The sequence below is a fragment of the Malaclemys terrapin genome, chromosome 13, assembly GCF_027887155.1.
Source record: "Malaclemys terrapin pileata isolate rMalTer1 chromosome 13, rMalTer1.hap1, whole genome shotgun sequence".
Taxonomy (NCBI): Eukaryota; Metazoa; Chordata; order Testudines; family Emydidae; genus Malaclemys; species Malaclemys terrapin.
Window position 1 is genome coordinate 28,226,544 of NC_071517.1, and position 11,488 is coordinate 28,238,031.

Sequence of the window (11,488 nt, forward strand, 5' to 3'; positions counted from 1 at the left end):
TCACCAGATGGTTTCTGTTTTAGTTTCCCTGATTCCTCACCTGTGCAGGTGCCTCACAGGATCTCCATTTCTTTGGCGGTCTGGAGATCTGGGACCAATGGCTCTTCCCCTCTTTCCAGCCTAGTGATCAGGGCAGGTTTGGGAATGGGGAATCCTGTGCAGGGGGTGAAATCAGGCAAGGTCAGGGCGCATGGAGTCCTGGTAGAATATTTGTCACAAGGAACATTCCCTGAGTTAAACCTGATCCTACATGGGACTCTGGTAACTCAGACCCCTGGGGAGCAACAGACCTCTAGGGGGGTGTTGTCACGCCCTCATTAGGAGTTTTAATGATCTGTGTGGTCTGTGGGACTTCCTGACACACACACAGATCTGGCGTTAAACTCATGCCTATTTCCAAGCCAGTGAAGGGGGTGCAGGAGTCAGGGCTGGGGGTGCAGGGTCTGTGAGGGAGTTAGGGTGCAGGAGCAGGCTGGGGGTTGGGGTGCAGGGTCTGGCCAGGAGTTAGGATGCAGCAGGGGACTCAGGGTTGGGGTAGGGGTCATGGGGGTGTTCCCAGATCCCTGCTCTACCCCAGCCCCCTGCCCTGAGTGGCTCACGGAAGGGAGTTGGGGGGGTATGTGTTGGGGGAGTGTGGGGGCCCTGCCTTTGCTCCGCCCTGCCCCGATTCCACCCCATTCCCAAAGGCCCTGCCCCCACCTCTTCTCCACCTCCTTCCCTAAGCACACTGCGGCCCTGCTTCTCCCCCTCCCTTCCGGAGCGACCTGAGTCCGGCAAACAGCTGTTTGGCGGCAGGGCGCTGGTAGGGAGGGGCAGGAACGCGGCACGCTTCGGGGAGAAGGGGGGAGCTTGGCTGCCGGTGGGTGCGGAGCCTGCAGCAGGAGCCGGCAGGACCAAGCTTCTGCCCCCACAGCTGCCCAGCTGTGGAGCCCCCTGTCGTTGCGGGGCCCCATGCCAGGGCACCCTGTGTTTTACTGTAAATCCACCTCTGGGAGAGGGACAGGAATCCCAGCACCTTCCCTTTGTATCTCACTGCAGTCTCTGACCAGTGGGTTCAGGCACCAGCAGTGAGAATCTGGTCAGTTTTCCCAGCCCTGCCCTGAGAACGAACGCACGCATGCACACACACAGCTGTTCACAAAATCAGGCCCAGGTTGAACATGTCCCAGCAGGTTTATCACACCCTGACCCCTCCCTGCCTCATCCTGCGTATTTCCTGCCCCTCCTGCTCTACAACAGTCCCCTACAGCTCCTTGAAAATCCCCTACCTGAGCTGGATCCACCACAGCTAGGTCCCTACTCTGTCTCCTGGGAAGATGGGAGGATCTGGAGCAAAATGTGGACGTGGTTCTGCAGCCTGTCAGGGTGAGGAGGGTGGTTGGGAAGGTTTCTGAATTAGTGTTAGTCCATTTCACACCCCGATATCCCCCCAGGCTCTTTTCCTGCAGACAGACACTCTAGACTCTGCTATGCTGGGAAAACCCTCAGCCACTTAGACCTGGCCCCAGCCACCAGGGCTGAACCTACTAGGGCACTTTTAAACCCTCCCAGTAACAAAGTCTTGGAGCCAAACGCTAGAAGAGAGCGGAACCAAAGGAGCCACTTTGGGGGATCCCCCCTGACATTGTCCCTGAGGGCAGCAGATTCCCCCAGCAGCGCAAGGACTAGGTAGAGGCAGAAACTGGCTTTTCCTCTCGCTGCTCCTCACCTTGTCCCAGGAAAGTCAGTCTGCCCCAGGATGCTGCAGTGAATGGATCTGGGCAGGTCTGGGAACTGGGAACCTCTCTCCCTACTTCTTGCTCCTGCTGCCTCTTCCAGTCTCACCCTTCCCCTTTCGGTCTCCTTCCCTCTCCCCTCTGCCTGGGAGAGCTGGTGACTGTCCTGTTCCCATGGGCATTTGCTCTCCAGTGTGAGCCTGGCTATGTCAATGAGGGCAGCAGCTTTGGGACCTGCAGGCACACAGGGAGCCCCTTCCCCTCTGGTACAAACTCACCAGCTGATCCCTGAAAGGGGCCCTTTGTGCAGAGTCATTTTTCTGCCTGGCCCCAGCCCTTTCACTCAGATCTCTCCCCGTCACCTGGAGGCTCCAGCTCAGGAGCTGATTTAACCAGAGCCTGGGGCTGCCCCAGGCATTGGTGTAGCCAGGGTCTAAGTGTAGGGGGAGCAAACATAAAAAAGGCGCCCCCTTGGCTCCTCCTCTGGCCATGCCCTCCCCTTGGCTTCTCCTGTTTCCCCCCCCCCCCCCAGATTAACCCTGGGGCCCAGCTCAGGACTCCTGCGGGCTTCCCGGGGGTGCAGATACCCCCGTCCCCCCACGGTCCCGGGAGAGTCTCTCCTGCCCAGCCCGCTCTGCAGGTGTCCCCTGCCAGGCTGCGCCGCCCGGCCCCACCCACAGGGTCCCGTCCCCCCTGCCCCAGGCTCCAGGCTCCTGCACCGCACCGGGCCCGCCCCGTCCAGACAGCGCGGCCTGCACCCCTGCCCTGCAGGCCTGGCCCCAGGAAGCCCCTCACCCAGACCCCCCAGTGCAGGGCACCGGACCCCCGCCGCTCACCTTCCGTTCTGCGCTGCCCCCTGTCCCTGTCCGATCCCGGCCCCGCGCCGTGGGCAGATCCCAGCTCTGGCTCAGGGCGGGGAGCACTTGGCCGCCGAGCCCTGAGCCGCTGCAGGAGGTGGCTGCACCTGCGGCGATGTTGGGGCCGCGCTGAGCGTGGGGCGCAATGGCCAAGGAGCCGGCCCCCTCGCTCCTCTGACCGCACCTGCTGCCCCCCTCCCCATGGCTCCTCCGGCAATGCTGCCTCCAGCACCGGCCCGGCAAGCGCCGCTTTTGGGAAATGTGCTGAGGGGAAGCGGCTACTTCCCCTGCACCCCGCTAGCTATGTTACTGGCCCCAGGGTCCTGGTTCCAGCCACCGGGGAACATCCCCATCTGGGCTGGGCACAGAGGGGGCTTTAATGAAGGTCTCTCCCAGAACAGACCCTGCTGGGGAGCAGCAGCTGCTCAGTCTGGGCTCCCAGATCATGATGCAGGAGGCAACATCTGACCCAGGAAGCTCAACTAACTCTAAGGCTCTAATAATATGAGCAGAGACTGACACCAGCCTCCTCTGCCTGAGGCCTTGGCTACACTGGCGCTATACAGCACTGCTACTTGCTGCGCTCAGGGGTGTGAAAACGCCCCCCCCCCCCAAGTGCAGCGAGTGCAGCGCTGTAACGCGCCAGTGTAATCAGCGCCTGCAGTGCTGCACGCTCGCTCACAGCACTGCACCCCTTGGAGAGGTGAAGTACATACGGCGCGACTACACTCGCGCTTCACAGCGCTGCCACGGCAGCACTGTGAATTCCCAAGTGTAGCCAAGGCCTTAGCAATAACCAGAGACTCCCCTCAGTTTATGACTGAGCCTCCCTGGGCTGCCCTGGCAGCCCCCAAGGACAGTTCAGCAGATGCAGATTCCATTTATCTAGCTAGACTCACACCAGAACTGAACCAGAACCAGACAACAAGTTTGAACCAGTATTTTTAACTGAGCTAAAACCAGACTTGAACCATAATTTTTCTCTTACTCAGTGAACCTGAATCTGAATTGAACTGGAAAAAATGGTTACCAGTCACAATGAAGCTTCAGCAATTTTTAAACTCAGTATTTGATAAAATAAAATCTACTCTAATCTCACTTTCATTATAAAACAAGACAAGAGAATAACACCCAGGCATGTTATTGCTATCACAACAGCCTGCCCCAGTAGAAGGAGAAGAGAAGGGGGCAGCCCACAGGAGATGGGGAGGAGGTGGGAGAGAAGAAGTGGGGGGCTCTCTGGCCCCAGAAGTTAACAATAACTCTCCAAGCCTATGGAAAAAGGCAATGGCTGCCCAATTCTTCTCCCCCTTAGACAGGCCTCAGTCCATCCATCCCCACCCCCTGGAGCAGCTCCTCCCTCCTCTTGCCCCACCTGACTCAGTCCCTAGGTCCCAATCCAATTCAGTTCCCCGCTGAAGCAAGCCACAGAGCCCACTCCCAACCCCTCACCCCCTTTTGGGGCATGGCCTGGTAACTGAAGCATTTTCAGGTTTCTTGAATCAAAACCAAGCACACCAAATGCCACTGAACCTGAACCAAACTAAACCTCAATTCCACTCCTTGTCGGCTATGTCTAAAAGAGGTTTGACACTGAATCCTGTGCAGAAATCAGACCAGCACCCCATTCAGCCCCATCAACCCAGGAGTCAGACCCCTCAGATAATGAGACTGTCTTTAAACAAAAAGTATTACTGCAAGAGAAATCTCCTGTGTCAACCACAATGCCTGTTTGACCATTTCTAGGGGGAAAAGATTCCCCACTGGATGTTGGGTGGGGCAGCCCCTCTCCCTGTCCTACCCCATAGGCTGGGGGAGCTGCTATATTGTATCTCTCACCACTCCGCTCCCTTCCCCAACCCTCTGGCTCCCCCTTCCCCAGTCAGTCTCCCCTTGCTCTTATAGTTTCCTTCCAGCCTCCACACATCCCCCCTTTCCTTCACAGCATCCCCCCTCTCTCCCATTTCCCTCTATTCCAGCCTCCTCCCCATCAGCCAGGGCCGGCTTTAGGCCAATTCCCCCGAATCGGGCCCCACGCCTAAGAGGGCCCCCGCAGCACAAAGTGCTCTCGCTCCCGTTTTGCTACTTTGGGTGTACTGAGCATGCTCACTCGAACTGAGCATGCCCAGTAACCTTCGTTGTAGCCACTGCCCTCTCTCTGCCCTTACTTCTACTTACGATTTGCTGCCTCCTCTTTGGGGGGGGGTTTAAAAGGATTAAGGGGGGCAAATCGCAGCGGGGGGCTGTCAGGGTCTGAGCAGGGGGCAGAATTTTACTGGCCTGGGGGGTTCAAGCTACTGTAGCTAGCGTCAGAAGAGGGGCTGAAGGGTAGGGTTACCATTCGTCCGGATTTACCCGGACATGTCCTCCTTTTGTGTGCTAAAAATAGCGTCCGGGGGGAATTTGTAAAGCACTCACAATGTCCGGGATTCCCCCCCCCCCGCAGAGCAGAGCGAGCGGCTGGGAGGGCTGCAGGGAAGTCCCGGGCTGGACTCCGGAGCAGCTGTAGAGGAGCCGGATCCGCCCTGCATTCTGAGCTGGCAGCTCCCTTGCAGCCCAGTCCGGCAGCACTGTGCAGGACCAGACCGGGTTTTGTTGTGCAGGGCCAGACCGGGTTTTGTTGTGCTGGGGAGCTCAGCCACGTGTCCTGCTCGGCTGCACAGAGCCCAACACCCTGTTCTGAGCAGCAGGGTAAGGAGGTCAGGGGGCAGGAAGCTTCTGGAGGTGGCAGTCAAGAAACGGGGGGGGGCTTTTTGGGGGGAGTGGAGAAAGTTTTGGGCAGTCAGGGTACAGGTAGGGGGTAGGGTCCTGGGGGGCAGTTGGGGGGGGTCTTAGGAGGGGGCAGTTAGGGGACAAGGAACAGGGAGTCTTAGGTAGGGGGTGGGGTTCTGGAGGGCAGTTAGGAGCAGGGGTCCCAGGAGGGGGCAGTCAGGGGACAAGGAGCAGGGGGGGAGTGTTTGGGAGTTCTGGGGGGGGCTGTCAGGTGGCAGGGGTGGGGAGATGGATCGGAGCAGTCAGGGGACAGGGAGCAGAGGGGTTTAGATGGGTTGGGAGTTCTGGGGGGGGGCTGTCAGGGGGTGGGGAGTGGTTGGATGGGGCGTGGGAGTCCCAGGGGTCTGTCTGGGGGTGGGGGTGTGGATAAGGGTTGGGGCAGTCAGGGGACAAGAGGCAGGGAGGCTTAGATAGGGAGTGGAGTCCTGGGGGGCAGTTAGGGGCAGGGGTCCCAGGAGGGGGCAGTCAGGGGACAAGGAGCGGGGGGGGTAGGGGGCTGGGAGTTCTGGGGGGGAGCTGTCAGGGGGCAGGAGTGGGGAGAGGGATCGGAGCAGTCAGGGGACAGGGAGCAGAGGGGTTTAGATGGGTTGGGAGTTCTGGGGGGGGGCTGTCAGGTGGCAGGGGTGGGGAGATGGATCGGAGCAGTCAGGGGACAGGGAGCAGAGGGGTTTAGATGGGTTGGGAGTTCTGGGGAGGGAGTGGGGAGTGGTTGGATGGGGCGTGGGAGTCCCAGGGGTCTGTCTGGGGGTGGGGGTGTGGATAAGGGTTGGGGCAGTCAGGGGACAAGAGGCAGGGAGGCTTAGATAGGGAGTGGAGTCCTGGGGGGCAGTTAGGGGCAGGGGTCCCAGGAGGGGGCAGTCAGGGGACAAGGAACGGGGGGAGGGTTGGGGGTTCTGGGGGGGCGGGAAGTGGGAGGGGCAGGGGCGGGGCTAGGGCGGGGCTCCTCCCGTCCTCTTTTTTTCTTGCTGAAATATGGTAACCCTACTGAAGGGCAAAAATCGGTGGTGGGGGGTGAGAGCCGGGGTTAAGCCGGGGGGGGGGGGGGGGGGAGACACTGCCAGACCCCGTGCGGGTACAAAACCCCCGTTTAGGGAGGGGGAGGGGGGAACAGTGACCCCGTGGGATGAGCCACCCACTGTGCTCCCTAATCTAGGGGTGTGGGAGGGGTCAGAGGCTGTTTTTGTTGTTCTCACAGGGACGCTGCATGTCAGCCTCGGAGCAGGGGGCGGGTTCCTGGGGCTGGGGTCTTAAAGGCACAGGCCTCCAATTCCTAGCCTGTCAAAGCTTAATCGCAGCTCCTCTCTATCCTATACAAGTGTTGCAGGGCCAGTGCCGCCCAGATGCTCTCATTCTACCAGGATAGTTCGGGACAATTTCCGCCCCAAAGACAAGCCCCTCGATAGGATGTCTGGAAGTTTCAAAGGCTCCACAGGGAGTTGGGTGCCTAAATCCCACTGAATTCCAATCACAGTCGGGTGTCAAACTCCCTTAGGCTCTTTGAAAACTCCCATTTAAATTGTCACTGATGGGTTTCATAATTAACATTCGCTGAGATGGATCTGGCAGCGTCTCCCCCACCCTCCCCAAACGATTTCTTCAGCAGTACGGACTCAGGAAGGATACAGAGCCTTGGTTTACACTTGATTCATCTCTTTAAGGTTTCTTCAAAACCAGCAGAGCAAGAAACTATTCTTATTTTATTTTATTGGTAAAATGAAAGTGTAAGATCTGGAGCCGGATTCTGTGGCCAGGAATGGCCGGGGTGGATTCTGTGGCTGTAGTATTGTGAAATACACAGGACCTGCCTCTAAAACCCAGCCTCCAGTTACCCCAGGCTGATTTGATCGAGCTAGCTAGCGCTCTCACCCGCTCCCCCCCCCACACCTGCCCCCTTAACCTGATGTTCGTGGCATTTCAGGGTTCCCCAAAGACTGCAGCAACATTCCCAGGGACAGCCCCAGTGGGGTCCATGTCATCCAGCCGGCAGGCTCTCCCCCTCGAGTGGTGTGGTGTGACATGGACACCGAAAGCAAAGGCTGGACCGTTGTCCAGAGAAATTCTTACAACACAGAGATCACCTGGAAGGAGTCCTGGAGCACCTACAAGTACGGCTTTGGGAACGTGCAGCAGGATTACTGGCTGGGCAACGAGTACCTGTCCCTGCTCACGCGGCAGAACATCTACAAGGTCCGCTTTGTCGTGGAGGACAAATTCAACAACACCCGCTACGCAGAGTTCGACATCTTCAGTGTCGAGGATGAGCCCAGCGGGTACCCTCTGAGGCTGGGCAGGTACTCTGGGGACGGCGAGGACTATCTCACCACCTACCACTCCGGCCTGGGGGGCATACACGACAACATGAAGTTCAGCACGACTGACAAGGATCAGGACCAGGCCAGTGGGAATTGCGCAAGTAGCTATGGAGGTTGGTGGTACGACAAGTGTCAGAACGTCCTGCTCAATGGGAAAGGCTACATCTACTGGGCAGGGTTCTGTAAGAGTGGGGAGTGCAAGTCTTCCCTCATCCTGGTTAAGCCAACAGACGTGTGCTGTGTCCGGCAGGAGGAGCCCATCCTCCTTGGGAGCCGGCGCCGCTAAGAAGGGGAGACAATATTAAATCAGACACGGCGCGCCATCCCCCACCTAATCAGTGCAGTCCCTGCAATGCCTCCACTCTGCTCACCCCCTTCCCTGTTGGCTTCTGCACGGTAAATTCGCTGGAATAAATGCTGAGAGCTGACCCAGCTGGTGCGTTCGAAGGACACGAAGAGTGTGATTGGTATGTATAACTGGACCCCCACTTCCACTCTGCCTCGCTGGAAGCCATGTCACTCACTACAACTTTAGACCCACATTAACCTCTGCTTCTCCCAGCCCTGCCACTGCCCCTTGGCATTAGTGATCAATGAATCATGACACTGGATTTCTAGCAACTGTAATTGAGCATTTAAATGGGAAGATGACTCAAACCCAGGACTTTACATCTTAATCCTTCATGTATTAGCAGTGGTGAGTTTGGGTTCAAAAACCTGGCCTCTGTGTTTTTAATAAATATGGTTATTACATGAGAAAACATTGCAACAGTAATTAGTTGCTGATGAACCATTGAGATTAGATAGACGTGCAACGAAACCGCACAATAAAGATATTGGTGTCCCTCTTCAACCCAAGGGGCTAGTCAAAGTTTGGGGCCCTGGGGATGTTCCAGTGGGGATCAGAAATTGGCAATGGAGTCTGGGGGCTAGTTTCTGGGCACACGCCATCATAGCTTGTTCTACATGAGGTCCCCTTACCTGTTGCTTCCAGCTGTCTTAAATGAAGAGTGCATCCTCACAGCTGTGTCAATGAGTTTTTAACTCCACCCATCACAAGGTATAATCCAGCTCCTAGCAGTGTATTTATCTATCAGGCTGACGTCCTCTGAGCATCTCTGAGCATTTCCTGCCTGTTTGGCTTCAGTCACTTCAATCAAAGTTCATTGTGACCAGATGCTGAACACCATTAATGCTAACAGCCAGGGGCAGGAGCACCCCCCGAACAGGGAACGAACAGGCTAAAGAATAACGCCATGGATTCAAGTCAGCTGGGCCTGATGAAGTTCACCCTCGGGCAGGGCTCCCAAATCGTGGGCTATAGCCCAAAGATGGGCCATGACGTAGCCCTGGCTGGTCCACTGGCAGGGGTGAAGATGGGGGGGGAATGTGAAGGGGTGTTGCCCCCCCCCAACTGCATCTTTCCATTCCCCTCCTGACCATGGCCCTTCAGTGCATCCCCAGGACACAAGGCCCTGTCTAATTGGCCTTCCTGACAGAGCCTGCATGGAGAGCGTGCGTAGGAGGGAGTTTGGGGGGGCAGGTTTGGAAAGAGGGATATTTTCAGGGGGAGGGAAGCTGGGAGCCGCTGAGGTGCAGCTGGAAGGTTTCCTCCTCCCTCCTCAGCATCTGGGGTGCAGACAGGGGGGAGGGGGTTGCTATTTTCCAGTTGGGAGTATCAGGGACCCCTGCCCCCCCCCATGCACTGAGCTGTCCCCTCCATCTCGGTTGCTGGTGGTGAGGTGGGGGTGTGCTGTTTTGCAGTGGGGGAGCGGGGGATCCCCCTGCCCAGGGCACTGACCTCTCCCCTTCCCGCCTCCCATCTCCGCTGTCCGTGGTGGGAGCCACCCCCACCCCCCACTCTGCCCATTGCAGGCTGCGCTTGGTGCCCTCCCCAGCCAGCCATCCCTCGCCAGGCTGGAGCATGACGCTGCAAGCGGGGACATCTTCAGCCTGTCCCGGGCAACCAGCTCGCTCAGCCGTTTTGCTGACTGGCGGCTCCTTGCCAAACCCAGGGTTCCCCTGCACTATTCCCCCCAACTTGGGGTCCCACCCACACCCCAACTCCCCCCTGAACATGGCTACCCCCCCCTTCCAAAACAACCTGAACTCTTCATACGCCACAGCCCACCCCCGCCCCTCCCCATGAGCCACCTGGCAGCAGTGCCCTCCATCGGACCAAACTGCTCTCCGTGTCGCCCTCCCACCCCCACCCCCCAGGGCCAGGCTGGCGCTCTCTGAGGCTGGACCCCGTCTGTGACTGGGGTTTCAGCACTCCTGCTTCACAGATGTATACAGAGCACTGTATAACCAGAGTTGTCATAACTATAAAGGGAAGGGTAACAGCTCTCCTGTGTACAGTACTATAAAATCCCTCCTGGCCAGAGACTCCAAAATCCTTTTACCTGTAAAGGGTTAAGAAGCTCGGATAACCTGGCTGACACCTGACCCAAAGGACCAATAAGGGGACAAGATACTTTCAAATCTTGGTGGGGGGAAGGCTTTTGTTTGTGCTCTTTGTTTGGGAAGTCATTCGCTCTTGGGACTGAGAGGGACCAGACATCAATCCACGTTCTCCACATCTTTCTGAACAAGTCTCTCAGATTTCAAACTTGTAAGTAAACAGCCAGGCAAGGCGTGTTAGTTTTTACTTTGTTTTCTCAACATGTAAATGTACCTTTTACTAGAGTGTTTACCTCTGTTTGCTGTACTTTGAATCCGATTTCTAACGCAGCGTTTTGCTCTGGCCTATTGCTCTTTAAGTTTGATTACCCTGTAAAGTTATTTTCCATCCTGATTTTACAGAGATGTTTTTTACCTTTTTTCTTTAATTAAAAGCCTTCTTTTTAAGAACCTGATTGATTTCTCCTTGTTTTTAGATCCAAGGGGGTTGGATCTGTATTCACCAGGGAATTGGTGAAAGGTTTCTCAAGGCTTCCCAGGGAAGGGAATCCACTTGGGAATGGTGGCAGTGGACCAGATCTAAGCTGGTAGTTAAGCTTAGCAGTTTTCATGCAGGCCCCCACATTTGTACCCTAAAGTTCAGAGTGGGGAAGCAGCCTTGACAAGAGTCTAGTGACTCTCTCACCCTGGGCTCTCCCCAGTATAGACTCTTGTTCACACTAGTCGAATGATGTTCAAATGCTGAGAAGGAGCAGGGAAGAGGCACAGAAATGACTTGTGGCCTGGCCAGCAAACCTTAGAGCAGGCAACCCGAGGGGCTGCAGCTAGTCAGCTTGACTAAGCAGTTCCGAGGTCTGTCATTAAGGTCTATAGTCACCAAGCAGGAGGAGGTAGCTGCATTTCAGGTTTTTGCTCAGGCAGACAAAGGTGTAAGGAGAGCTGGCAAAGCTGATGTTAGAAACATTGACATTGGAAATCCATGTAAGTGTAGAAGAGTGACGGAACCAATCATGCGGGGACGTGGGAATTCACTCTCACCTGGCCTCTGGGGATGGAGGCAGCACGTGGCTGGCACTTCTCGCTCCTGCTGTACGAGGGGCAGGTGCTGCTACCGACCGCTCCCCCTAACCCCGCCCTGCTGCGCTCTGGGGATGCTGCCCTGCTGTGGAGCTCTCAGGTGTCTTGAACTGGAATTTGTTTGGAGAGAAACTGCTAAGGAGCCTTATCAGCCCCGAGCAGAGAGTACCTGGGAGCCTGCCTGGGTCGGGCGGGTCTGGTACAGCCTCCCCCCAGATAAGGCTCTTCCCTGGAACTGCCACCCATTGGAATCTGGAACGATTCCCTCCGAGGTAACACCCGGGGCAGCCAGGGCAGGGCAGGGCACGGCCTGCTCCCCTGGAGCGTTAGGGCTTTCAGGAGTCAGAGATGT

The 11,488-nt window shown here is 56.9% G+C and overlaps 1 protein-coding gene across 1 annotated transcript; it reads left to right on the plus strand.

The window, feature by feature from the left end:
- Positions 1 to 4,144: 4,144 nt before the first annotated feature.
- On the plus strand, positions 4,145 to 10,514 carry LOC128847888 (fibrinogen-like protein 1-like protein). The gene is made up of 3 exons (XM_054047620.1): positions 4,145 to 4,157; positions 5,234 to 5,263; positions 7,263 to 10,514. The coding sequence occupies exons 1-3, from the start codon at positions 4,145 to 4,147 to the stop codon at positions 7,940 to 7,942; spliced, it is 723 nt and encodes a 240-aa protein (XP_053903595.1). The 3' UTR covers positions 7,943 to 10,514.
- Positions 10,515 to 11,488: the final 974 nt, after the last annotated feature.